This window comes from Aquarana catesbeiana, linkage group LG01 (assembly GCF_042186555.1).
Source record: "Aquarana catesbeiana isolate 2022-GZ linkage group LG01, ASM4218655v1, whole genome shotgun sequence".
In the NCBI taxonomy this organism is placed as follows: domain Eukaryota; kingdom Metazoa; phylum Chordata; class Amphibia; order Anura; family Ranidae; genus Aquarana; species Aquarana catesbeiana.
In genome coordinates, this window is record NC_133324.1 from 127,132,785 (window position 1) to 127,160,540 (window position 27,756).

The window sequence follows — 27,756 nt, forward strand, 5'->3', positions numbered from 1 at the left end:
AAGTATTCTGGGTATATTTTTTCTTTAAGTTTGTTGAACAGTAGCGGAACTGTCTTTTGGACATTTACTGAGCGTTAAGGAGATGAATCCTTCAGGATAAGGTTATCTAGATCAGTGTTTCTCAACTCCAGTCCTCAAGGCGCCCCAACAGGTCATGTTTTCAGGATTTCCCTCAGATGAATCGGTTGTGGTAATTACTAAGGAAGTGAAACTGATCAAATCACCTGTGCAAGATAATGGAAATCCTGAAAACATGACCTGTTGGGGCGCCTTGAGGACTGGAGTTGAGAAACACTGATCTAGATAACCTGTCACCTGGAAGCCCTGGGTTCTGAGAAGGGAAAGCAAAGGTGCTAAGATCCCTGTGAATACATTGGGAGCAGAGGAGAGGCCAAAATGCAACGCGACAACCTAGAAGTGGTCTTCTACCACAAAGTGTAGAAACTGATAATGAGGTGGGTTCATGGGAACATGCAGATAGGCATTTTGGATGTCCTTGTCTCAGAGAGCAATTACTGACCTTGCAGATTCCATATGAAATTTAGGAATGTAAAGGAATTTGTTGAGAGATTTTAAGTCCAGGATAGTAAGGATCCCACTGTTGAGCTTTGGTGGCATGAACAGGTTTGAGTAGAATCCCTTAAACCTGTCTTGTGGTTGTACTGGTATAATGACTCCTTGGGACAAGAGGTGGTTCCAGGACTTTAGAAAAAGTGACTGCAGCTGGACAGTTTTGGTTTATTTGAAAGAAGAAAGCGTTGAGGCGGTAGAGTTTTGAACTTTGTCTGGTACCTTTTTGAAACCAATGATCAAACTCACAGGTCTTGAATGTCTGTGACCCAGACAAATACAATCTGCAACAGATGTCCCCCACTCTTCATTCATTGTAAAGAGGGCTTTTGAAAGGGCCTGGTGGTTTTGGTGGGCAAGCCTTGTGTCAAAAAGAAGGTTAGAACTTTTGAAGGTTAGAAGGTTTTGAAGTTGAAGTCTGTGTAGAACAGGTAGGTGCTCTGCGTTTAGAGTTGCTAGGAGCTCCTGAGGAAGGGAGGGTTTGACCCTTCCTCTGAGGAAGCAAAACTTCCCCAACCGTGACCTCATAAGAATTGCTCAAGTACCTCACCATACTGACGTCTTCTTTGGAAAGGCATGCATTCGAGGTGCCTTTTACAGGCAACTCTCTGCTGTCCAAGACTTTAGCCAAAGGATTCAGGATAATAATGGATTCTGCACAAATGAATGAAGACGAGAGCAATTTGGGATATTTGTCTCATGACATGTTACAGGATATCTACACAGAAAAGAAGAGAAGAAAGCAGTTGTTGTAATTGCTTTGCAACAGCACACTCCAGAAAGATATAGTCATGTTGGTTATTTAGTGACTTGGTGAAGTCAGCTGTAGTTTGACATACAGCAGGGACGTGCAGTCAGGGGAAGCAGGTGAGGCAGAGCCATGAACTTTAAAATAAATAATCGAGCTTCGAGGGTCGTAGCTCGATGACCTGAGGTCACAGAGAACCCAAATTTGGGGGTAGGTAGCCTAAGTTCTACCCCACCACGGCTCCTATGACCTATGGTTCCGGAGATACAGTGGGCTCTTTGCACAGCCTGTCAGAAGCTATATACGGCGTGGCCAGTTTAAATACAAGCTGGCATACTTTGTTTGCAGCATACTGACAGGTTGACCTCACAGCGCCTCTTCTTACTTCTTGTCAAAGTCACTGAGCTCAAAGGACAGCTTGGAGTCTTGGACCAATATTAAAGTACCATTAGCCCCAGCTGTCCAATAAAAATGCTGCAGTTGAGGCACGCCTCTCACTGCAGTGTCATAGAAGGAGCATGTGTCTAAAAGACACATACTCCCTTCCAGCCCAGCCCTTTTAACTAGAAGAAAATATGCCACATTTTTCTCACACATTTAAGAGGGAGAATGAGAATCTGCTGCTGTTGAAAAGGTACTGTTATAATCAAGCTAAATCATATATTATTATGCTATATGTTATAAGATAATAATTTATTATTTATCTATTTACTGTGAAATTACTGGTTTGAAGTTATAACTTAATACAAAGTAATTTGTCCGTAAAGCCATCTGCTTGAGTACAGTTTTTGAAAATATAGTAAATTACCTTAAAAACAATATATAGTAATTATTTATATATTACTTATGGTAATTAACCCCTTGCCACCCAGGCTAATTCGGACAAGTCTCTCCTACATGTAATAATCATCGTTTTTTTGCTAGAAAATTACTCAGAACCCCCAAACATTATATATATTGTTTTAGCAGACACCCTAGGGAATAAAATGGTGGTTGTTGCAACTTTTTATGTTACACAGTATTTGCGCAGCAATTTTTCAAACTCTTTTTTTTCGTGGAAAAAAAACGGTTTCATGAATATAAAAAAAAAAATAACAACAAAAAATGATGTTACGCCAAGTAAATAGATACCTAACAAGTCACGCTTTAAAATTGCGTACACTCGTGGAATGGTGCCAAACTTCAGTATTTAAAAATCTCCACAGCCGTCGCTTTAAAATCTTTTACAAATTACATGTTTAGAGTTGCAGAGGAGGTCAAGTGCTAGAATTATTGCTGTCGCTCTAACGATCGTGACGATGTAACCTGTGTGTGTCTGGCTCTGATAGTAACCAGTGCCTCACCACGCCTCACGTCCCCGACATACAGAAATAGCAGCAAAAGCTGGTTGCAGGGCTGGGTGTGCCAGTTTAAAGAGGCTTTTGCAGACAGAGGCAATTAAATTTTCAACACTAGCAAGCATGTTGTGTGAGACTCCCTCTTCAATATAGTGACAATGTGTGGGGAAAAAAATCTTCTGCAGCTTCCTCCACATCTTCATTCCCCTCTGAGTCTGCATCCTCTAGGACCAGCATATCAGGATCTGACTCCAGTTGAGAAACAAGAGTAAAAGAGGCGGGTTGTTTCTAAACCCTGGAAAAAGATGGCTAAATTAAGGCTGTAGCTTGTCTAAGGAATTGTGACATGGACGCAGAATATTCTGTTTTTGCTGCATGTCTGAAAAAGAGCTAGAATCAAATGCTGAGACAAGTTTTAAAACCAGGTCCTGCTCTGGTGCAAGGGATGCACGGCCACTCTGATAAAGCAAACGTTCACCTGTTTAAAATTGGCTCCCCTTTGCCTGGTCTCCATCACTACAAGTAAAAGTACTTCCCTGTAAAGCACTCATGCTGAGCAGAGTGTGGGGAGCTAGGGTAAAGCTGACCATACATTATACAATTTTCTTGTTCAATTTCCTTTAGATTTACCTTCAACTATGTAGTACAAGGGAAAAAGAATATATAAAACACAAAGCGCTGTGATGCTAAATAGCTGATAATTCCACATAAAACCAAGTGAGGCTGCTATCAAAAGAGAGTGTTTTCAGAGTCACTTAAAAAGAATAAATAATGATATTTGAAGCGCTTCACCATGTGCAAAAAAATGAAAATATATGAATAAAAATAAATAAGTAAATATAAATACTCAAATAAATCCAGCGGTGAGTAAAATTTCCTAAAAAAATCCAGCAATCAAAATAGTGTAAAATTATAAAAAATTATTAAAAAATTAGTGCCACCAAATGTGTAAAAAAATCCACATAAAAAATCAACATAAAGATAAATATATAGGGATGTATTCAATTATACAAGTGTAGAATCCGATTGGTATAAAGCTTTGATCCGGTCCCACTAGCAAAGCTGTTTAAAAACACTTGCTTAATTAAGGTGCTCATTGACATTTATAGTAACAATGTTTCTTTTGCTTCTGTTCACAACCAATGTGAGAATCATAAACAGATCTCATTTAACAGGCAGACAAGAGAAAAAAACAATCATTGTGCAATAGTTAGGATACCAAGGTACACAGGCAAACTTCAATCCACTCACGTGTGCCTTATAATGATAAGGCATATGCAGGTTTTGCTATAGCAGTCAGCCGCCTTGTAGTACAAGGGCCTGCCTGACTGCATACAAAATTGAAAGTGTTTAGGTGTGACCTCATATTATAAGGTTTTGGTAAATCTAAAGGAAAGTTGTAGAAGAAAATTGTATAATGTATGGCCAGCCTAAGTGTGTCCAGAAGCAGTACGCAGAAAACCCAGGTGTAGATCATCCTCCAATAAATCCTCACGGCAAAAGGGTGAGAGGAAGTGACTGATTGTCTTATAAGGGCTCTAGGCAAAAGTGTCGTTAAAGTGACCACCCAGTGGTGTGATGTAACACATGGTCCTCCACCTGGGACTGAGCTGTGAGTGGTTGAATTTTAATGGCAAGTTTTAAAAGTTTGCACTGTGAAGTGAATACATTCCAAACATAGCCCTGTTTTACACAAGAACGGTCAAAGATATAGGATGACCCTGTCCACGACACTGGACTGTATATGAAGTTCAGGCTTTGCCAGTCACAGTGGGCATACCCCTGAAGGGGTCTTTGGGGACTGGGTTCCATAGCGATAGGCCACAGAACTGGACCTGTATGGCACCCTGCAGCTAACTCAATTCATTGCACCCTGATCCAGTGCTCAATGCAACATTATAGTCCATCCCCACAGCATAGGGTCCTGGTATGGCTCCCAAGATTTTACAGAGGTTGCACCGATCCGGATACACTTCTGTGTAGGAATTTGAATAAAATAAGGGCTGGCAGAAGAAAATAGTAAAGAAAAATAATAAACTTGTGAAGCTGGTTTCTTAGGGAAGGAGAAGAGGTCAATCAGCTACAGACACTAGCAAAAAACGGAAGACTCAGAGTGGAGTAAGATTATAGGGGAGGTGTCCCAAAGGGGTGTGTCCTCCAAAGCTTTCCAGTGTCTAATCACCTGAAGGTATTAGCTTATAACTCATGATGTATAAATAATTTGCCTGTGTCATGTATGGTATGATTAAGATAAGTACCTTTTATTGCTCTCAGCCTCCTCCAAATTCCCAAACTCCTTTTGATTGCTGCAGTGATCTAATTTCCTGTTAGAGGGTGGCCACGTTCATTCTCCATTGTCCCACTGTATGAAGGAACATAGCCACTTTCTCTTGCTTGAGATGAACGAGGGACTATGGATTATGGGATCTGTAGCATGCATACAGCAGTGCACATGACCACAACTAATGCACACTGCTCATTACAACCAAAAGTGAGGGAGGAAAGGAGAGGTTTGGGAGCTCATGGAGGATGTTACGGGGACACAGAAAAACACAGAAATGATTTTATCAAAAATAGATTACAGGAAATAGTGGATATGTATAGATTATATTTAGAGAATAACCATTTCAGCCATGGAAGGTTTTACCCCCTTCCTGACCAGAGCACTTTTTACAATTTGGCACTGCGTCACTTTAACTGGTAATTGTGTGGTCATGCAAGGCTATATCCAAACGAAATTTGCGTCCTTTTTTTCCCACAAATAAAGCTTTCTTTTGGTGCTATTTGATCACCTCTGTGGTTTTTATTTTATGCGCTATAAACAAAAAAAGAGCGACAATTTTGAAAAAGAAAATAATACTTTTGCTATAAAAAATATCCCCAAAAATGTGTTTAAAAAACAAATGTCTTCATCAGTTTAGGCCAATATATATTCTTCTACATAGTTTTTGAAAAAAACAAAAAAAACAAAAAAAAAAATCGCAATAAAGTTATAGCGTCTACAAACTATGGGAACAATTTATGGCATTTCTATGGCATTTTTATTATTATTTTTTTTTTTTTTTTTACTAGTAATAATCTGAGATTTTTAGTGGTATTGCGATAGACAGATCAGACACTTTCGACACATTTTTGGGACCATTGACATTTATGCAGCGAGCAGTGCTATAAAAATGCACTGATTAGTATGTAAATGTCACTGGTAAGGAAGGGGTTAACAATAGGGGTGCTCAAGGGCTTAAATGTGTGTTCCCTCAGTGTGTTCCAACTGTATGGGGATTGGACTGAGTAGGAGAGGAGACATATCGCTGTTCCTACTTAGTAGGAACAAAGGACATGTCTCCTCTCCTCTGACAGCACAGGAATTTGTGTGTTTACACACACAAATCTCTGTGCTGGTGCTCGTGCATGCGATCGCACATGGCCGGCGGCATTTGCGACCGCCAGCCACACGCATCGGGTCCCCCGCCATGCAGCGGGCACGCGCGCGCCCTCTGGCAGCTCTTAAAGGGTTTCGTGCAGGGAAACCATTCTGCCCTCGTAAATAGACATGAGCCGGTCTGGAACTTAAAGTGGCTGTAAAACGTAGAAGGTTTTTTTATCTTAATGCATTAAAATAAAAAAAGCCTTCTGTATACAGCAGCCTCCCCAACACTTACCTAAGGGCCATCTAGATCCAACGATGTTGCACGAGACTCGGCTGTCCGAGACTCTCCTCCTCACTGGCTGGCACAGCAGCGCAGCACCATTGGCTTCCGCTGCTTTTAGTCAAAGTCAGTGAGCCAATTAGGAAAGAATGTGGGCGGGGGCAGGCTGTGGTTCCGTGTCTGAATTGTCACACAGAGCTGAGGCTCGGCTTGGGTGTTCCCCATAGCAAGTTGCTTCCTGTGGGAGCACTCAACAGGAGAGAGGGTCAAGAAGCGCCGAAGAGGGACTCAAGAAGAGGAGGATCTGTACTGCTCTGCGCAAAACCACTGCGCAGAGCAGGTAACTATGATGTTTGTTACATTTGACGGAAAAAAATTAGACTTTAGTATTACTTTAAGTGCCGGTTCACACAGGGGTGACTTGTCAGGCGACCTAGCTGCCTGACAAGTCGCGTCCCATTCTGTACTACGGAACCGTTCTAATAGGAGCGACGCAAGTCGCTCCGACTTAGAAAAAGGTTCCTGTAGTAATTTTGGGGCGACTTTAGGCGACTTGCATTGACTTCTATACAGAAGTCGTTTTGCAAGTTACCGCTGAAGTTGTGTGCAGGTCGCCTCGGTGAGGCGACCTGCAAGTCGTGCCACCCCTGTGTGAACCGGCACTAAAAGCAGGGGCCTTGATCAATTTAAATTCTCAAACCATGTGGCCTAATACAGCTGTTTGGTATGCCTGCACTAGGACCAATAAAACTAACATAAAACATTATTTCTTCAGGCACTTATCAAAGAACAGTACAATTGCTATGCATGTTGTGAAATGAATGATTTAAAAAAGCCTACAGAGAGTGACGTAAAAGGCGTATGTATGGTTGTAACTGTGTTTTCTTCTCATTTGCTATTATAAGGATGACAGAGTGCTAGGCAATACTGCTTGCTCCAGCAGCTGGATGCTGGGAAACATTATGAATGAAACATTTCTCAAAGCCATTATAGCTTCTTGCTGGAAAATCTTCATGGTGAAGTGATAGCTATTTTTACACCCAAGAAAATCAGTTTGATAGATCTGTCCATACTGAATGAGAGGGATTGCATCACAGAAATCAAAGCACCCCTCTTGACATGGATATGTAGTCTAGTGTCAAATGGCTATGCTTCCTTTTTTAAAGTTATCAATGGCGACGTTTATGGACATTTTTAAGGAATATGTCATTTTCTGGCATATACAACAAGAACAATGGCCCATTGCAAAGACGACATGGTAATAAACTATTCCTATTATCCTGTAAGCCAGCAGCTTGTCCATTTTATCACTTCAGCTAAACAAGTCCATTTTCTTTTAAAAGGAGAGAACATAATGTTGACTTAATTAAATTTAGATAATGCACAGTTACTGACAAAGCCATGGTTTGTTAATGTGCATAACTGAAATCCTGTGATACTAATTTGTCATGTCATCAAAGAAAATACATATGTGGTAGCCATTTTGCCTTGCTGCCGCTAATTCAATGGAATGTAACATCAAATAATTTTGAAAATACCAGATTTGAGAGAAGAAAAGGAACATACTGTGTTTAATGCTATTATCATTACAATGAGAAAGTCTGCAAAGTATTTGTGGTTTTGCATGAACATTAACAATAGTGATAATCAGTGAAATGTTTCCTAAATTGTGTTACCTTTTTTTCTGATACAATGGATATAAAAAGTCTACACACCCCTGTTAAAATGTCAGGTTTCTGTGATGTAAAAAAAAAAATGAAACAAAGATAAATAAATTGTTCCACCTTTAATATGACCTATAAACTGTAAAACTCAATTGGAAAACAAACTAAGGGGTGGGGGGGGGGGGGTGTAAGTAAAAATAAATAACTAAAATAATGTGGTTGCATAAGTGTGCACACCCTCTTATAACTGGGGATTTAGCTGTGTTCAGGATTCAAACTCATGTTAAATAGGAGTCAGTACACACCTGCCATCATTTAAAGTGCCTCTGATTAACCCCAAATAAAGTTCAGCTGTTCTAGTAGGTCTTTCCTGACATTTTCCTAGTTGCATCCTACAGCAAAAGCCATGGTCTGCAGAATGCTTCCAAAGCATCAGAGGGATCGCATTGTTAAAAGGTATCAGTCAGGAGAAGGGTACAAAAGAATTTCCAAGGCATTAGATATACCATGGAACACAGTGAAGATAGTAATCATCAAGTGTAGAGAATATGGCATAACAGTGACATTACCAAGAACTGGACGTCCCTCCAAAATTGATGAGAAGAAACTGGTCAGGGAGGCTGCGAAGAGGCCTACAGCAACATTAAAGGAGCTGCAGGAATATCTGGCAAGTACTGGCTGTTTGGTACATGTGACAACAATCTCCCATATTCTTCACATGTCTGGGCTATGGGGTAGAGTAGCAAGCCTTTTCTTACGAAGAAAAACATCTCAGCTAAATTTTGCAAAAACACATCTGAAGTCTCCCAAAAGCATGTGGGAAAATGTGTTATGGTCTGATGAAACCAAGGTTGAACCAAGGTTGAAATTTTTGGTCATAATTCCAAAAGATTTCCAAATACCAGTCAATATAGAAAGCTTAACATGAAGAGGAACTTAAACTTTCAGCATGACAACGATTCAAAGCATACATCCAAATCAACAAAGAAATGGCTTCACCAGAAGAAGATTAACGTTTTGGAATGGCCCAGCCAGAGCCCAGACCTGAATCTGATTGAAAATCTGTGGGGTGATCTGAAGAGGGCCGTGCACAGGAGATGTCCTGGCAATCTGACAGATTTGGAGTGTTTTTGCAAAGAAGAGTCAAGATGCGCCATGCTGATAGACCTATACCCAAAAAGACTGAGTGCTGTAATAAAATCAAAAGGTACTTCAACAAAGTATTAGTTTAAGGGTGTGCACACCCTATTTTATTTTTTTCATTTTTACTTTCCTCCACCTAAAAGATTTCAGTGTGTTGTTCAACTGAGTTGTACAGTTTATAGGTCACATTAAAGATGGAAAAAGTTCTGAAATTATTTATCTTTGTCTCATTTTTTTACATCACAGAAACCTGACATTTTAACAGGGTTGTGTGGACTTTTTATATCCACTGTACATCTGGCAGTTCTGTAGTCTCATATACTGACAATGTATTAAGCCATTAAAATAAGTGAGCTTGAAACTGTTGATGGCGCTGGAAATAGTATTAGCAGCGGGATCAGTCAATCATCCTATTCCTGCTGTAGTATAGTTCATCTTTTATTTAAAAAAATGTAAAAATAGTTTAACGTGAACTTGTGATCTGCCTATGATTCAAAGGATGATGATACAAAGGAAACAAGTCTACTTAACTGCCAACCTGTACCATAGTCCCCCTTTCTTGCTCTCCAACTGCAAAAGTAGATTTTAAATGTGGGAAATGATCGAGGTCCCTACCTAGCTCTCATTGAACCTTTGGACAAATCTGTCTGATAAGTAATGAGTCGCTGCACTGACTTGATTACTCAATCCATCAGCTGGGCTAAAATACTAATTAGCAATTTCCAATATTTTAAATCTGACTATAACAAAAAATAAGGCCCCTTTCACAGGGGCGGCTTCATTGGATGGACTCTGCTTGCTCAGTGGGGGATTGCGCCGCTGATCCCCACTGAGCAGGCAGATGACAGGTCCGTCTCCGCTCACTGTGCAGAGCCACGCTCTCCTTTATGGGGAAATGAGACCACCTATCTGTTTTCCTCCAATCCGATCTGCCAGACAAGATTGGATCGCATAGCAGCGGATGTCAGCAGACATGTCACAGCTGACATCCGCCACTCCATAGGGGTTAATAGATGGTCCGGTCAGGTCCGCCTGACCTGATCGGCCGGCCTGTGTGAAAGAGGCCTAAATGTAACTTTTAAACCTGATTATTATAAGTAAAACATATCTACAAAACCACTCTACATACCCTTTAGTCCAGGTTATTATTACTCGTGTTGCAGCAAGGAATGGAAGAAACTTGAATCAAGAGAATTTCAAACACCTCTTTGCAGGAATAGAGATCACATACAGTATATTAAACTGTGTATTTACCAGTTTGCCTGGAGTTCCAGTGTAAAAATAACCCACAAAGGTGTTTATAAAACATTAAAACCCTCAAAATGATATTACATTAAGGGCTGGTTCACACCACAAAAACATACTCCAGATCCGGATGTGTTTCTGCATGTGCACTTTTTATGCAGTTTTAATGTGTTTCTGGTGCATTCCAGATGCTTTTTTTTCTTCTTTTTTTTTAACTGTACTGGGGTCCACTGCATTTTTAGTGCATTCCAGTGCATTTCGGTGTGTTTTACCGTGTTCCAGTACAGTCCAGTGCAGGAAAAATTCTGCATGTTCTACTTTTTTTTATGGAACTGGAAAGCCCTAGAACTGACTGCACTGGTGTGAACTATGCTATTGTAAACCATATAACCTACTTTTCATGCATTTTTAATGCAGAAAAAAAATGCACTGGATTGCATGTGGTATGAACTGGCCCCAACTGCCCAGTTTTGGGGTTCCTTCTGCCATCTGCAACATTTCATAGTTCACCTATGTTCCTCTGCTGAACACTCAAGCTCGAATAAGCCAACACCTTGGCCGTGGATAAGGCTGGATGTATGGAGCCTGTGGCCACCCCCTTTCCCCTGCTCTGTTTTACCCCAGCAGTGAAAGGTAAAGGCAAAGAAACAAAAAAAAAAAAAAAAGGAACACTCCAACTTTAGTACATTTTGTTTCAAAAGGGTAGCATATACTTTGTTAAAATACAAAAGCAGCATAAAGTGTTTCTTACCCCAACATTTCATATTCCTGATATGTGCCTGCTGTACCATGTACTTGTATGGAAACCTATCCTGTTCTCTTTGTATTGATTTATTTGAGTGAAATACCTGTTGTTTCTGTCAGTCCCTCTGCTTTCCTATTAAAAACTGACCACACTAAGCAAGGGAACACAGCGTGGTGAGTTTTCTGGGTATGCTGGGAACACAGCCTGCTCTCCTCCAATGATCAGACTTGTCCTGACATGCCCCCCCCCACTGCAAATCCATTCACTGGAAAGCTCAGTGTGCTTCTCCTCCTCTCCCCAGCTCTTATGCAGCTGAGAACAGAGGGAACAGAGGAAAGATGATCACTTATAAAAACTGGAAAAAAAAGGTATTAATATATATTTTTTTTATCTATACACAGATGTTTTACCTTTCATTTCTATTTCAAATTGAGTGGGTTGTTTCACGAGATGATCATTTACAACCACTTTAAGCTGCCATACTCTTTCTGGTACTGTCCCCCTCAGACTCAAAACTCTGTGATCCAGCATTGCTCCTCTTCAGGATGAATGATTCCCAGCGTCATTCAATTTTCTTCCTGTGAGCCATGGACCTACCCCTTGTGGGTGCATCATTGTGCCCCCTTGGACTCACTGCAGAATATAGAGCCCGACCCCTCGCTGTAGTTAGAAGAGGACCAATGATGTCACATGACCAGGCTTAAGACACCTGGAAAAAGGTATGTATACAGATTTTACAGGGTGTGTAGAAAATTATAAAGGGGAGCCAAAGCTGAGCTTTAAATAAATCAGAACTCTTTACAGGGACTGTCATTGTGACAGGTGCAGCTGCAAATTTGTTATGTCACACCTACCAAAACCTGAACCAATGAGCAAAGAACCCTGATTTAGAGCCCTTGCACACTGGGGCGGGGGGCGGCGTCGGCGGTAAAACGCCGCTATTATTAGCGGCGTTTTACCGTCGGTATGCGGCCGCTAGCGGGGCGGTTTTACCCCCCGCTAGCGGCCGAGAAAGGGTTAAATACCACCGCAAAGCGCCTCTGCAGAGGCGCTTTGCCGGCGGTATAGCCGCGCCGTCCCATTGATTTCAATGGGCAGGAGCGGTAAAGGAGCGGTATACACACCGCTCCTTCACCGCTCCGAAGATGCTGCTAGCAGGACTTTTTTTACCGTCCTGCCAGCGCATCGCTCCAGTGTGCAAGCCCTCGGGGCTTGCACACTGGAATGAAAGTAGCGGCACTTTCGGGGCGGTTTGCAGGCGCTATTATTAGCGCAATAGCGCCTGCAAACCGCCCCAGTGTGCAAGGGCTCTTAGGGAAGTGTCTAATATCACAAACATAGAGAGGCAAAGTAAGCAGCAAAGAGAAATGTATCCATATACATTTCTCTTTGCTGCTTACTTTGCCTCTCTATGTGTTTGAGCCATACAGAACTAGATGTTTTTGAGTCACAGTTTTTGAGCCATACAGAACTAGATGTTTTTGAGCCATACAGAACTAGATGTCAAAACAAACAGAATGACAGATTTCTCCAGCTGATAATAGCACAGGCAAATGTATTTTATTTATTCTTGCACACCGTGAATTCATGTTGTGTTCTAGTGTATATCTCCACCTATCAGTGCTGCCTCATCAGTGTAGCATCATCAGTGCACATCAATGAAGAAGAAAAATTACTTACCTGTATGTGCAAAATGTTATAACAAACTAAGAAATTTTTTTTTTTTTAAATGTCAGCCTTTTTTTGATGTTTAGCAAAAAAATAAAAAACTCAATGGTGTTTAAATACCACCAAAAGAAAGCTCTATTTGTGTGGAAAAAAATGGTAAAAATGTCATATGGGTATAACGTTGTATGACCGCGCAATTGTCAAAGTGTGACAGTGCTGAAAATCAGCATGGGCAGAAGGGTAAAAGTGCCTGATAGGCAAGTGGTTAAAGGATAAGTTCACCTTTGAAAACATGTAACTTTCCCACTGCATTATCTCCCCTATCCACTGGATCTAGTTACAGCAAGGGGAGAATCTTCTCCCTGAACTCGCTGTCACCATTTAAAAAGTATATAGTGTAGTTCCTGTGCGCCACCACTTAGGTTAGAGGAAATAATTGGATATGAGGGAATGTTAATCTTTGGGGGTAGCTGCTCACATCAAACATGTCCTCACATGGAAATGATATCTTATAAATCACTCCTGTATTAGTTCACTGTGTCATCCTACTGCTGTTAACTAATTGACAAACTAATTATGTGCAAAAAGAAAATCCCCCCCAAAAAAACAAACAAACAAAATATTTTCTCCCTGCTGGGTATTGTACCCAATACAGCACTGGGGGTAAAATATTCATTAGGGTTTTTTTTTGCACGTAATCAGTATGTCATTTAATTAGTTAACAGCAGCAGGATGAACATAGTCCAAATTGGTGAAAGTTCATGTTCAATAGTGTTTGTGTGAACAAAATCCACCACCTAGAGGAGGAGATTAAATACGATTACCAAAAGGCAGCTTTAAGCAAGCCTGTAATGAAGGTAGTCAGAATGGTAATCACGGGGATGATATCCAGGAACAGACCACAGGATTCTCCACACTAACCAGACTACTTCATAAACTCAGATGTCTTAAGAAAGCTTTGGTCAAGCTTACAGTGGTGATGGTCTGGATGTGATTATGCGTTATGGTATCCAAAAATAGGCCACGAGGCTGCAAAGATATGGAGCAGACTCATCCAAAACCGATGAATTTCGTCCACAAAGACCAACTGGGGCAGTTGAAGTCTTTGTGGATGAAATGGATCCGGTTTGGATGAGTCTGCTCCATATCACTGTGCTCTTTCTCCATGTTTTAAGCTTATGTGATCACTATAAGGATAGGTTTTTATTGATGCCCATTGTTTCAGGATTTATGTAAGTTCCCTGCCTTTTAATAAAATCTGCGGCGAAACGGTTTTACACTATGTGGAGGTCTTTGTGGCCTATTTTTGGATACAATCCCCATCCAGACTATCTTCACTATAAGCTTGGCCAGAGCTTTCTTATGACGTCGAAGTTTATGAATTAGTCTGGTCAGTGTGGAGAATCCTGTGGCCTATTCCTGGATATCATCCCCGTGATTACCATCACTACAGGCTTGTCTTTTGGTGAGCGTATTTAATCTCCTCCTCTGGGTGGTGGATGCACTTGCTGTGGTGACACCTTAACCACTTGCCGACCGGCTCATGCCGATATATGTTGGTAAAGTGGTTCGTTCCTGCGAATTGTATGGGTACATCTGTACCTTTAAGGGCGATAGCAGGGGCGCGCACTGCACATCGGGGAACACGATGCACATGCATGAGAGCAGGAACAGGAATTTGTGTGTGTAAACACACAAATCCCTGTTCTGTCAGGAGAGAAGAGACATATCGTTTGTTCCTACTAAGTAGGAAAAACTATATGTCTCTTCCTTTAGTCAGTCCTATCCCTGTACAGTTAGAACACACCCAGGGAACACACATTTAACTCCTTGATCGCCCCCTAATATTAACCTCTTCCCTGCCAGTGACATTTACACAATAAACAGGGCATTTTTATAGCACTGATCGCTGTATAAATGTCAATGGTCCCAAAAATGTGTCAAAAGTGTCTGAACTGTCCGCCGCAATGTCGCAGTACTGCTAAAAACAGCAGATCACCACTATTACTAGTAAAAAAAATAATAATAATAAAAATGCCATAAGTCTTTCCCATAGTTTGTAGACGCTATAACTTTTGCGCAAACAAATCAATATACGCTTATTGTGATTTTTTTTACCAAAAATATGTAGAATATATATTGGCCTAAACTGAGGAAGAAATTTGTTTTATAAACGTATAGCGCAAAAAATAAACGTAGAGGTGATCAAATACCACCAAAAAGAAAGCTCTATTTGTGGGAAAAAAAGGACCTCAATTTTGTTTGGGTACAGCATCGCACGACCGTGCAATTGTCAGTTAAAACAACGCAGCGCTGTATCGCAAAAAAATGTCCTGGTCATTAAGCAGCCAAATCTTCCGGTCTGTAAGTGGTAAGTAAACACCGATCTCTCTCTCTCCTCCTAGACAGTCCTATCCCCCCTACAGTTAGAACACACCTAGGGAACACAGTTAACCCCTTGACTGCCCCCTAGTGTTAACCCCTTCCCTGCCAGTGACATTTATAGAGTAATCAGTGCATTTTTATAGCACTGATCGCTGTATAATTGTCAACGGTTCCAAAAATGTGTCAAAAGTGTCCAATTTGTCCGCTGCAATATCGCAGTCCCGATAAAAAAATAAATAAAATAATCGCAGATCATCGCCATTACTAGTAAAAAATAAAATATAAATATATAAAATGCCATAAATCTATCCCCTATTTTGTAGACGCTATAACTTTTGCGCAAACCAATCAATATACGCTTATTGAGATTTTTTTTTCACCAAAAATATGTAGAAGAATACATATCAGCCTAAACTGAGGAAAAAAGGACCTCAAAATATTGTGTTTTTTGCAAAATTGTCACTTTTTTTTTATAGTGCAAAAAAATAAAAACCGCAGAGATTATCAAACACCACCAAAAGAAATCTCTATTTGTGGGGGAAAAAAGGACAACATCGCACGACCGCGCAATTGTCAGTTAAAGCGACGCAGTGCCGTATCGCAACAAATGGCCTGGTCAGGAAGGGGGCAAATCCTTCTGGGGCTGAAGTGAAAAAAAAGACTTACTGCCAGTGTGTCCAAGAGCAGCAGAGTTATGGTAGAAAACATGCTTGATGCTTGTTAAAGCTTGGTAAGCTTATTAAGGCTAGGTGCATTTAGCACTTCAGCATTAATTCATTTCAATGGCCAGAATAAATTACTATTCTGGCCAATGAAATGAATTAACATCCAAGCGTTTGGCACCTAAATGCTTTACACACTTTTACAAGCATCAGGTGTATTTTCTGCCAAAGTGCTGCTGCCAGCAGGAAAGGCTTTTAGGAGAGTTTCCAAAGCACCCTGTGTGCATGAGTCCTAAATCTGCTAGTGCTACATTCACAATGCAGCTCTTCAATTGTGTCTCCATTGCTCCTTCATCCAGACTGTAGACACCCTAAGACAAGAAGTGTGTTATTGGCCAGATCACCAGGCCAGAAAAAAAATTAAAAACTCGGGCATACATAACATTAAAGCTCCGTTCAAATCTCTGGGTTCTGAATTGCCACGATTCACAATAGCAGCAAATGGCGGGACGCCCGTGCATTCCTGATGCATTGCCCGTCAATTTCAACAGCACCCCAAACGCGGCGTGATTTTCATGTGATTCGTTGGGCGGCAATCACTGAAAAAACATGCGAAAAGAATCACGGATGCCTGTCGTCCAAAAGAAATACAGGAGCTTCTTTTGGGTGGTGGGCGTCCCACACTTCTATTTGCGCATTTTTACCGTGGTTGTCACCCCCCCCCATACGCCTAGATGTGAACGGAGCCTTAGGGATTGATAAACTGCAATATATTAAATATTTGTTTTGTGTTTAATACTTAATAATTTTCTAAATTACGCTTACAGCATTTCTATTTTACCTTGCCTATGAGCAGCACAGCAACATCATACAACACATATACATTTACAGTACTGAGATCAGCTAGCACTTAAATGACAAACTCAGACTGTCCTTCAAGCAGGCAGAACTGGAATATTCTCCATACATTTGAAGAGCCTGGTTTTATTTTTGGAGACATGTTTATTACTTGTAGGTTGGCTAGGTAACATTGTCAGATAAAATGCTGCACACATGAGCCTCTGATTACATGGTTCACGGAGCCTCTGTACTGAATTTGAACGCATGACTGAGCTAGGGAATCTGTATTGGATACCTGGTCATTCATGATAAAAATAGAAAAAAATCCTCAGTCCTGTATTATAGTGTAGTAAATACAACAAGGTTCTTATAGAGTTATAGAGTTCTATTTCTGTATTTTATTGTTCTACTGTCATTAAATAGGGTCTACAATTAAATATCCCCCAACACCCCCAACTATATGAGAGCAAATGCAATTTTTAGTTAGACCACATTTCGAATACGGTGTCAAGTTCTGGAGACCTCACTTAATCACTTTCCGCGCATGCTATAGCCGAAAGATGGCTACAGTGTGGGCTTCCAGTGCCGGGAGGGCGTCAATAGATGTCCTCCCTTGATTGCGCTGCTCGCGCTCCCCCTGCGGCATGCGCACAGGGTAAATGGCCAATCACAGCAGCCCTTTACCACGTGATGAGCTGTCAGCCAATGACAGCTGATCAAGGAAGTAAACAGAAGCCGGTTGCCATCTTTTTTTTCTCCTCATGATCAGCGTGAGGAGAAAAGAATTAAGCCGGTAACTTGCTTCTGTTACAGGGTCATTGGTTCCAAACTGTGCCCACCGGAGCTGCTAATCAGTGCCAATCAGTGCTGCCTATTAGTGCCCACCAGTGCTGCCTATCAGTGTCACCTGTCAGTGCCCTTCAGTGCAGCCTATGAGAATCCATCAGTGCTACCTATCAGTGCCCAACAGTGCCTCCTCATCAGTGCCACCGATCAGTGCCTCCTTATCAGTACCCATCAGTGCTGCCTTATCAGTGTCCATCAGTGAAGGAGAAAAAATTACCTGTTTGCAAAATTTTATAACAAACTATGAAAAATGTTTGTTTTTTGTCAAAATTTTTGGTCTTTTTTAGCTTCTTTAACAAAAAATAAAAAACCCACTAGTGATTAAATATCACCAAAAGAAAGTTCCATTTGAAAAAAATGATAATAAAATGTTGTTTGTGTACAGTGCTGCTTGACTGCGCAATTGTCATTCAAAGTGCAACAGTGCCGAAAGCTAAAAATTGGCCTAAGAGGGAAGGGGGTATAAGTGCCCAGTAAGCAAGTGGTTAAAAAAAAAAAAAAGATATTGATTAGACAGAAGAAGCCCAGAGAAGGGCAAGAAAAATGGGGAAATGTGTTCAATGTGATAAAACATAGGAGAGATTGAAGGAACTTAATATATACAGTCTTGAGGAAGGATGGGAAAGGGAAGACATGACTAAAACCTTTTTAATACATCAAGGGGGTGAATAAGGTTCAGGAGGGCAGTATTTTCAATATGAAACTAAGATCAACAATACTGGGGCGTGACCTCAAACTAGCAGGAGGAAAGTTCAAAACAAATCTAACTTAAATAAATCGGCAATATATTACGTGTTACGTACAATAGTTGTGCACTCTACAAAAATTATATCAAAGTATAAATGCGCATGGAAACGTTTTGACAGTGCAAATTCTGCTGAGAGCAAAGCTGCAATTTGCAAATATTATGAGAGGAAATATTATTTTTCAAATGCTACAACACATCCTTGCATACCAGAGGTGCCCTAAAGACACTAAAAATATATTATGGAATTAAATGATGAGGACCAGAATGAATGTGTGAGTAGCTTCTCCCTCCATAGTTTTTTTTTCCAGAAACACTCTTTCTGCTGCTTCTGGATCATCACAGTGTTTCTTCACCAGCAACATCTTCAAGTAAGGAAGTGTTACAAACCATAGCCTCCCAAAATATGCAATACCTTCATTTACAGATAAAATGGCAGATAAATTAATATTTAGGAGAAAATTGATCAAGTTTGCAAAATATGCTTCTGGATCCGCATTGTCAACGGAAAATGCATATTGCCAAGAATCTTATAAATTATTACAAGTTTAGTTTATTTACTAAATAAGCTGTATTTTTTTTTTTCAAGCCTAATGCATTTATTTTCGCTGCATTTTACCTTCCCAGTGTAACAAAATGACTTTCAATTTCTAAAACTACTCCACAATTAATTTTTTTCAATGTTTCCAAAATTTCAGCCTCTATGTTTTCCTTTAAACCTGCCCAGCCCTGCTGTGTAAATTGATTGCAGCAGAAGCCTTTGTCAATCAACACGGAAGGGCGTGGTGGGCAAACTGACTAAGAACGATACAGGTGCGTGTGCAGTGGCACAGCATCCTGTAACTCCAGGCAGGGTTCACAGCTATGTAAACTGACCACACCAGCTTATAACTACTTTCGTGCTTTGCATGGCCAGTTTGAGTTAGGATAGAAGGGGGGCTGGAAAAATCACCAATTATTTCACCATTAACGTAAAAATAAAAACAGAAAAGGCTGGATTTTCCAGCAGATACATAAAAGTACAAACACCTAATTTCAATATTAAGTTAACGGTAACATACACTTTAAGAAGCAATGAATAAAACTTGAAACCAAGAAGCGAATAGAAAGGGTGAATCTCTCTACGAAGGGCAAAGACAGCAATAAAAACTGACAGGTGTTCTAATCCTTCTGCACACTTATGCCCCGTACACACGGTCGGACTTTGTTTGGACATTCCGACAACAAAATCCTAGGATTTTTTCCGACGCATGTTGTCTCAAACTTGTCTTGCATACACACGGTCACACAAAGTTGTCAGAAAATCCGAGCATTTTAAACGCGGTGACGTAAAACATGTACGTCGGGACTATAAACGGGGCAGTGGCCAATAGCTTTCATCTCTTTATTTATTCTGAGCATGCGTGGCACTTTGTCCGTTGGATTTGTGTACACACGATCGGAATTTCCGACAACGGATTTTGTTGTCGGAAAATTTTATCTCCTGCTCTCCAACTTTGTGTGTCGGAAAATCCGATGGAAAATGTCCGATGGAGCCCACACACAGTCGGAATTTCCGACAACACGATCCGATCGGACATTTTCCATCGGAAAATCCGACCGTGTGTACGGGGCATTATTCTAAAACAAAAAAAAAAGTTTTGCCTTTAATTAAACTTTAAGAATTTATTTTCTAATGTCTCCATTTTTTTTTCATTATCAGTAGCAATAATACTAGAAAGAAAACATTTAACATATTTTGTCACTTACTCTTTGTAGGTATTTGACTCTGGATCCTCTGTCATTACATCATGTAGACTTTCCACACAAATGTTAATGATCGCACAAAATTTATCTTGAACAACACTGTAAAAATAGAAAAGGTATGTAATATAGTCAAACTCCATGAAACTGACAGTAATGTAAAAAAAAAAATGCTGCAAGTACATTATATGTTAACGAAACTAAATAAAAAAAGTTTATAGGTTATATATATATATATATATATATATATATATATATATATATATATATATATATATATAGACACATACACATATACATATATACACACACACACACATGTATATATATATATATATATATATATATATATATATATATATACACACACAGTATCTCACAAAAGTGAGTACACCCCTCACATTTTTGTAAATATTTTATTATATCTTTTCATGTGACAACACTGAAGAAATGACACTTTGCTACAATGTAAAGTAGTGAGTGTACAGCTTGTATAACAGTGTAAATTTGCTGCCCCCTCAAAATAACTCAACACACAGCCATTAATGTCTAAACCACTGGCAACAAAAGTGTGTACACCCCTAAAAAATGTCCAAATTGGGCCCAAAGTGTCAATATTTTGTGTGGCCACCATTATTTTCCAGCACTGCCTTAACCCTCTTGGGCATGGAGTTCACCAGAGCTTCACAGGTTGCCAATGGAGTCCTCTTCCACTCCTCCATGACGACATCACGTTGCTGGTGGATGTTAGAGACATTGTGCTCCTCCACCTTCTGTTTGAGGATGCCCCACAGATGCTCAATAGGGTTTAGGTCTGGAGACATGCTTGGCCAGTCCATCACCTTTACCCTCAGCTTCTTTAGCAAGGCAGTGGTCATCTTGGAGGTGTGTTTGGGGTCGTTATGTTGGATTACTGCCCTGCGGCCCAGTCTCCAAAGGGAGGGGATCATGGTCTGCTTCAGTACATCACAGTACATGTTGGCATTCATAGTTCCCTCAATGAACTGTAGCTCCCCAGTGCCAGCATGCAACAACCCCAGACCATGACACTTCCACCACCACAATGCTTGACTGTAGGCAAGATACACTTGTCTTTGCACTCCTCACCTGGTTGCCGCCACACGTGCTTGACACCATCTGAACCAAATAAGTTTCTCATCAGACCACAGACCATGGTTCCAGTAATCCATGTCCTTAGTCTACTTGTCTTCAGCAAACTGTTTGCGGGCTTTCTTGTGCATCATCTTTAGAAGAGGCTTCCTTCTGGGACGACAGCCATGCAGACCAATTTGATGCAGTGTGCGGCAAATGGTCTGAGCACTGACAGGCTGACAATTCACCCCTTCAACCTCTGTAGCAATGCTGGCAGCACTCATACGATTATTTCCCAAAGACAACCTCTGGGTATGACACTGAGCATGTGCACTCAACTTCTTTGGTCGACCATTTCAAGGCTTGTTCCAAGTGGAACCTGTCCTGTTAAACCGCTGTATGGTCTTGGCCACCGTGCTGTAGCTCAGTTTCAGGGTCTTGGCAATCTTCTTAGGCCATCTTTATGTAGAGCAGAGATATGCAGGGATATGCAATTAGCGGACCTCAAGCTGTTGCAAAACTACCCATCAGTCCCATCATGCCTCTGACAGCCACAAGCATGACACCCAGAGTCTTGCTATGCCTCATGGGACTTGTAGTTCTGCAACAGCTGGAGGTCCGCTAATTGCATATCCCTGATGTAGAGCAACAATTCTTTTTTTTTTCAGATCCTCAGAGAGTTCTTTGCCATGAGGTGCCATGTTTAACTTCCAGTGGCCAGTATAAGAGAGTGAGAGTGATAACACCAATATTAACACACCTGCTCCCCATTCACACCTGTGACCTTGTAACACTAACGAATCACATGACACCGGGGAGGGAAAATGGCCAGTTGGGCCCAATTTTAACATTTTACCTTAGGGGTGTACTCACTTTTGTTGCCATCAGTTTAGAAATTAATGGCTGTGTGTTGGGTTATTTTGAGGGGACAGCAAATGTACACTGCTATACAAGCTGTACACTCACTACTTTACATTGTAGCAAAGTGTAAATTCTTCAGTGTTGTCACATGAAACGATATAATAAAATATTTACAAAAATGTGAGGGGTGTACTCACATTTGTGAGATACTGTATATATTTAAAAAAAAAAATGTAATTTGATGATTACTGTACCAAAAGATAATTTCCAACATCTGCCCGCATCTGATTTCACTTTTTGAAAAGAGCGCATTCATTCACAGATTGAACTACAAGTACTGACAGACTTTGAGACTGATGGCTTGTAGTTCTCAATGAACTACCAGGGCGCTGTTGAGCGATCTAGGTAGTTCATCGATTCTTCCTGTCATTGTTTAACTGCCTGCAAATATGAAGTACGAGCAGACAGCTTCACTGACAGTCTGCAGGAGCCCTGCACCTGCAATCTGTTGATTGCATGTTCAATGCTTTCCAGGCTCTTACAAAAAAAAAAATAGTAAATAAACATTTTTTTTTACCTGCAAAAAAAATGTGCATTTATTTAATTCTTTTTAAAGGTGAACTTATCCAAAACAACGGTTTTGTTAATCAGAAACTTTATAAAAGGATGCCTTTGGTGTCTGTAGTGGCCCTACTGTAATTTACTAAATTAAAATTGTCTGGAAATGTACGTAAGTCAATAAAAGGTGAGAAAAGCATCTGAACGCAAAGGACATTCAGTTTACACTTACATAGATTTAAACTACATATAAAGCACATGGGGAGTTTTGTACCAGCATTTTCAATGATGCAGTCTTTATCTAGAATGCATATTTTGTATTGTTTAAAGGAAACCAGAAATGAGAGAAATATGAAGCCTGTCAATGCGGACCTCTCCTGTAAATGTTTCCTGGCTGCTCTGTTGGCCCTGCTGGTTCAGTGCTTCTAGTCACTGACCTGAAACAAGTATATAATTCATTTTCTATCCTTTAGACTGAGGGAAGCCTTGGTTTTACCTGAAAAGCCTTGATTGGGTACTAAAAATTCAACAGTGGGTAGCAGTGTTTGTCACATCATATGCACTATTTGTAGTTTAGGCAACATGCTTTGGAGGCATAGATCTTTTGTCTAGGGATAACTTGGAATTTGTTGCAATTAAAGAGTCATGGTTAAGGGATTTCAATTCCTGGAAAATAATTATACCAGGTTACACACTATACAGGTGCCATTTATGTGAAACATAGTATAAAGCCAACACTAAACTAAAAAAATGCACCTGTGGTGCAATCGCTGTTTGTGTGTGTGGGGGACCAACGCATGCGTTCACCTTTGCGCGTGAGCAGAGGGGGACGAGGGCACTTTGATTTTATTTTTTTTTTTTTTTTACACTGTCGCTTACATTTTTTTTTTTTTATCACTTTTATTGCTGTCACAAGGAATGTAAACATTCTTTGTGACAGCAATAGGCATGTGACAGGTAATCTTTATGGAGGGATCTGGGTTCTATAAGACCCCAAATTCTTCCTCTTCCCTTAAAAGCATTTGATTACACCAACATCAGTGTGTTTGAATGCTTTTGAATTTTGAAAATGGAGCCGTTTACATCTGGGTAAACTGGAAGTAATGTCAGGTCATCGCTTCCGGTTTACTATAGCCAATGGCTGAACAATGACAAGCCACTCTTTGTTTGGCTCTCATATTACCAGGCGAAAGCACCGGCTGGTCGATTGGGACTCCTGGTGGGATGGGGGATCCTGGCAAAGCTGCGGGAGGTGGCGAAAGGGGAGGGACATCTCTTCCCACTGGTTGTACAAGAAGAGGGCCGACTCTAAAAACGTTTCAACCGCTTGAAGTCCAGTGTCGTACCAGGTACATGTCTGGTCGGGAAGTGGTTTAAACACTTTTCTTCTTTTGCAGGGAACATTTTTTTTTTTTAAAGGCGAGACTTAAAAACGTATACATACAAAAATAAAAATAAACAAAACTAAACTTAAGCCTGTATAGTTCCCACTAAATATGCACTTTTTTTAAAAAACAGAAATGGGTCCTTAAAAGACCTTTTCTTGATCACGGAATATGCTGCGAAAGTCTGCCAGCAAATCTGGAGGCTGTTCTTACTTCGACCACTGACAGATGGACAGTGACAGATATGCCACAGGTAATGGAGTTGATCATTTTCTATAAAACCTCCTCACTTTCCTCTGTGGTTAAGTGTTTATCTCTCTGCTTTTCAGCTTCCCTGCCATGTGACTGGTTAAAGATGAACTCCAGGCAATAAGCTAAATACACAGATAAAATGCATGTAATATGAAATATATATATATCTATCTATCTATATACATAGATATATATATATAGCTAGATATATATCTATCTATATATAGATATATATCTAGCTATATATATATATCTATATATAGCTAGATATATATCTATATATATAGATATATATAAAAGCTGTTTTACCTGTCAGATGTATATATTTGTTCATCCAGTCCTGAGATTTATACATCCTTGCTAGACAGCACAGGCAGGAGGATGACACCACTTTTGTGTTTGTTATAGAATGTTTAAGGAATACAGTGGTGTCTTCTCTCTACACCCAGCTTGCTGATTGGTCAGTAAATGAACAGAATGAAAGCAATGATATGCACTCTCCGGATAAGACAGAGTTAGTAGAGTCACTCTGCATATGCTCAGTTTGGTGTGTATTCCTAGAGAGTTTTCTTTTTCTTGGGAGAGTGCATTTGTTCAACACAGGGCCAATCAGAATTGTCCAGACAGAGGGTCAGGGGTCCGGCATCCTTATAGGACATTCATGGGAGAATGAAAACTCCTGCTACTAGTTTTAACCAATGCTCGGCTGGACACTGATAACAATCACAAGACTGCTATATACTGCTCATGAGAAAAGGTATTTAGCAGTCTATATTTACTAATTAATAGCATTTCCATGTTCTGTGTACTGTGGGAGACCAGATACAGTGAATGCAGGGTCCTGCACTTTAATGATGTATTAAAGAATACCTCGCTTCATCAATTTGTGCCTATAATATCTGCCTGGATTGCAGCTTTAAAGTGGAAGAAAAGCCTAATTCTAATTACAGTCATGGCCAAAAATATTGGAACCTCTGCACTTCTGTCAGATAAAGCACCACTTTACCCAGAAAATTGTTGCAATTACAAATGTTTATTTTGTTTGTATTGGTATTTGTATTGTTTGTTTGTTTGTATTGGACTCAAAAAAGTGGAGAAACAAAGAGCCAAATCTGACACATTCCACTCAAAACTCCAAAAATGGACCTGAAAAAATTATTGGCACCTTCTCAAAATTGTAAGAAATCATTGCATTCCAAGTTTGTGATTCTCCCGTAATTTGTAATTACACTCACCTGTATCAATTAACAGGTGCTGACAATATAGAAATCATACCAGCAACCAGTTAAAATGGTGAAAAATGTACTCTGTTGTGTGTCTCTGTGTGCCACATGGAGAAGAGAAAGAGCAGCAAATAATTGTCTGAGGATTTGAGAACAAAAATTGTGGAAAAGCATGGATGATCTCAAGTTTACAAGTCCATCTCAAGAGATCTTAATGTTCCTGTGTTCACTGTACCCAACATTGTCAAGAAGTTTACAGCCCATTGCACTGTAGCTAATCTCCCTGGATGTGGACGAAAGGTAAAAATTGATCAAAGATTGCAACGAAGGATAGTTCGAATGGTGGATAAAGAACCTCGATCAACTTCTAGACAAATTCAAGCTGACCTTTAAGCACAAGGTACAACTGTGTCAGCTTGCACTATACGTCGCCATCTGAATGAAAAGGGACGCTATGTTATGAGACCAAGGAGGACCCCACTGCTGACACAGTAACATAAAAAAGCCAGATTGGAGCTTGACAAAACTTACCTGAGGAAGCCAAAATCCCTTTGGGTGAATGTGCTGTGGACAGACGAAACTAAATTACAGCTTTTTGGTGAAGCCCATCATTCTGTTTTCAGAAAAATAAAAATAAATGAGGCCTTTAAAGAAAAGAATACAGTCCCTACAGTGAAACACGGTGGAGGTTCACTGATGTTTTGGGGTTGCTTTGTTGCTTCAGGCACTGGATGTCTTGACCGTGTGCAAGGCATTATGAAATCTGAAGACTAGCAAAGAATTCTGGGGTGCAATGCAGGGCCCAGTGCCAGAAAGTCGGGTCTCCATTAGAGGTCATGGGTCTTACAGCAGGACAATGACCCAAAGCAAATATCAAAAAGCACCCAGAAATGGTTTAAGACAAATCGCTGGAGAGTACTGAACTGGCCAGCAATGAGTCCAGATCTAAATCCCATAATGCACCTGTGGAGAGATCTCAAAACAGCAGTTGGGAAAAGGAACCCTTTCAATCTGAGAGACCTGGAGCAGTTGGTGAAAGAAGAGTGGTCCAAAATTCCAACAGTGTGGTATAAGAAACTCATTGATGGTTACAGGAAGCCATTCATTTCAGTTATTTTTTGAAAGGGGTGAACTACCAAATTCATTTAAGGGTGCCAATAATTTTGTTCAGTCTGTTTTTGGAGTTTTGAGTGGAATGTGTCAGATTTGGCTTTTTGTTTCTCCACTTTTTTGTGTCATACCAATACAAACAAAAGAGATTAACATGAGAATGCCTAAACATTTGTACCGGTAATTTTTTTATTTTTATTTCACGTACTTATATAGCGCTGTCAATTTACGCAGAGCTTTACATATACATTGTACATTCACATCGGTTCCTACCCTCAAGGAGCCTTCACTCTAAGGTCCCTAACTCACATTCATTCATACTAGGGACAATTTAGACAGGATCCAATTAACCTACCAGCATGTCTTTGGAGTGTGGGAGGAAACCGGAGTACCCAGAGGAAACCCACGCAGGCACAGGGAGAACATGCAAACTTTAGGCAGGAAGTGTTGTGGTTAAGATTTGAACCAGCAACCCTTCTTACCGCTAGGCAAAAGTGATATCCACTACACCACTGTGCCGCCCTCTGTGCCATAGGATGCATTAAGGTGAAAAAACACAAACCTTTACAACCCCTGTAAGCAGCATCCAAGTCTCCAATCCAACTAAATGCATGGCCATTTTGACTGGGCAAAGCTTTAAAAACGTACTGTTAGTAGAAGTTTGGGGGCACTCCAGACTACCGTATACCAAAAAAGTTTTTATACCATATTTATCTCCAAACTGTACAGGACACCAGGGATGGGCCCTGGACGGAAGATATATTTCCTTTCTATTTGGGTTGTGGTCCCTTTTTGGGAGAGTTTGGGAGACATTTTTATTACTCAGGGTTTCTCATCCAGGCAGCACAAGGGGTTCCAGGGTAGTCCAGACCTAGAGGACTGATTTACAGTACTCTCCGGATTGGTGAGTCCTCATTTGGGACACAGAATTCCGAGGTCTGGAGAAACTTTGAGTGGAAAAGAGCCTCTAAATCCTGATTGCATGGAATAACCCACCCGCAAGGGAGGTTTGACAAGCGTCAGGAAGGAGTCAGCGCCTATCTATGAGGAGCAGCGCAGTAGTCCACAGCTGTGAGAAAGTGTGGGGTGTGTGGCGACAAATTCTGTTTTGCTCCCGAGGCTCGTCTTATACCCTGAAACAGACAGGAACTATAAACCCAAGTGTGGGACCGAGATACTGACAGTGAGCCATTTTGTGGTGTTAATTTTACCTGGACTATGAACTGTTTTGCCTTTATTTTTGCTGAAGGAAACTTAAAGTGGTAGTAAACTCTTAAAAAAAGTTTC

The 27,756-nt window shown here is 40.5% G+C and overlaps 1 protein-coding gene across 1 annotated transcript in view; it reads right to left on the reverse strand.

Annotated features, from left to right (window-relative positions):
* Positions 1-27,756, reverse strand: part of IPO11 (importin 11) — a 677,548-nt gene that overhangs the window by 152,852 nt on the left and 496,940 nt on the right. The window contains 1 exon segment of the mRNA XM_073623616.1: positions 19,995-20,090. Coding sequence (XP_073479717.1) covers positions 19,995-20,090 — 96 coding nt within the window.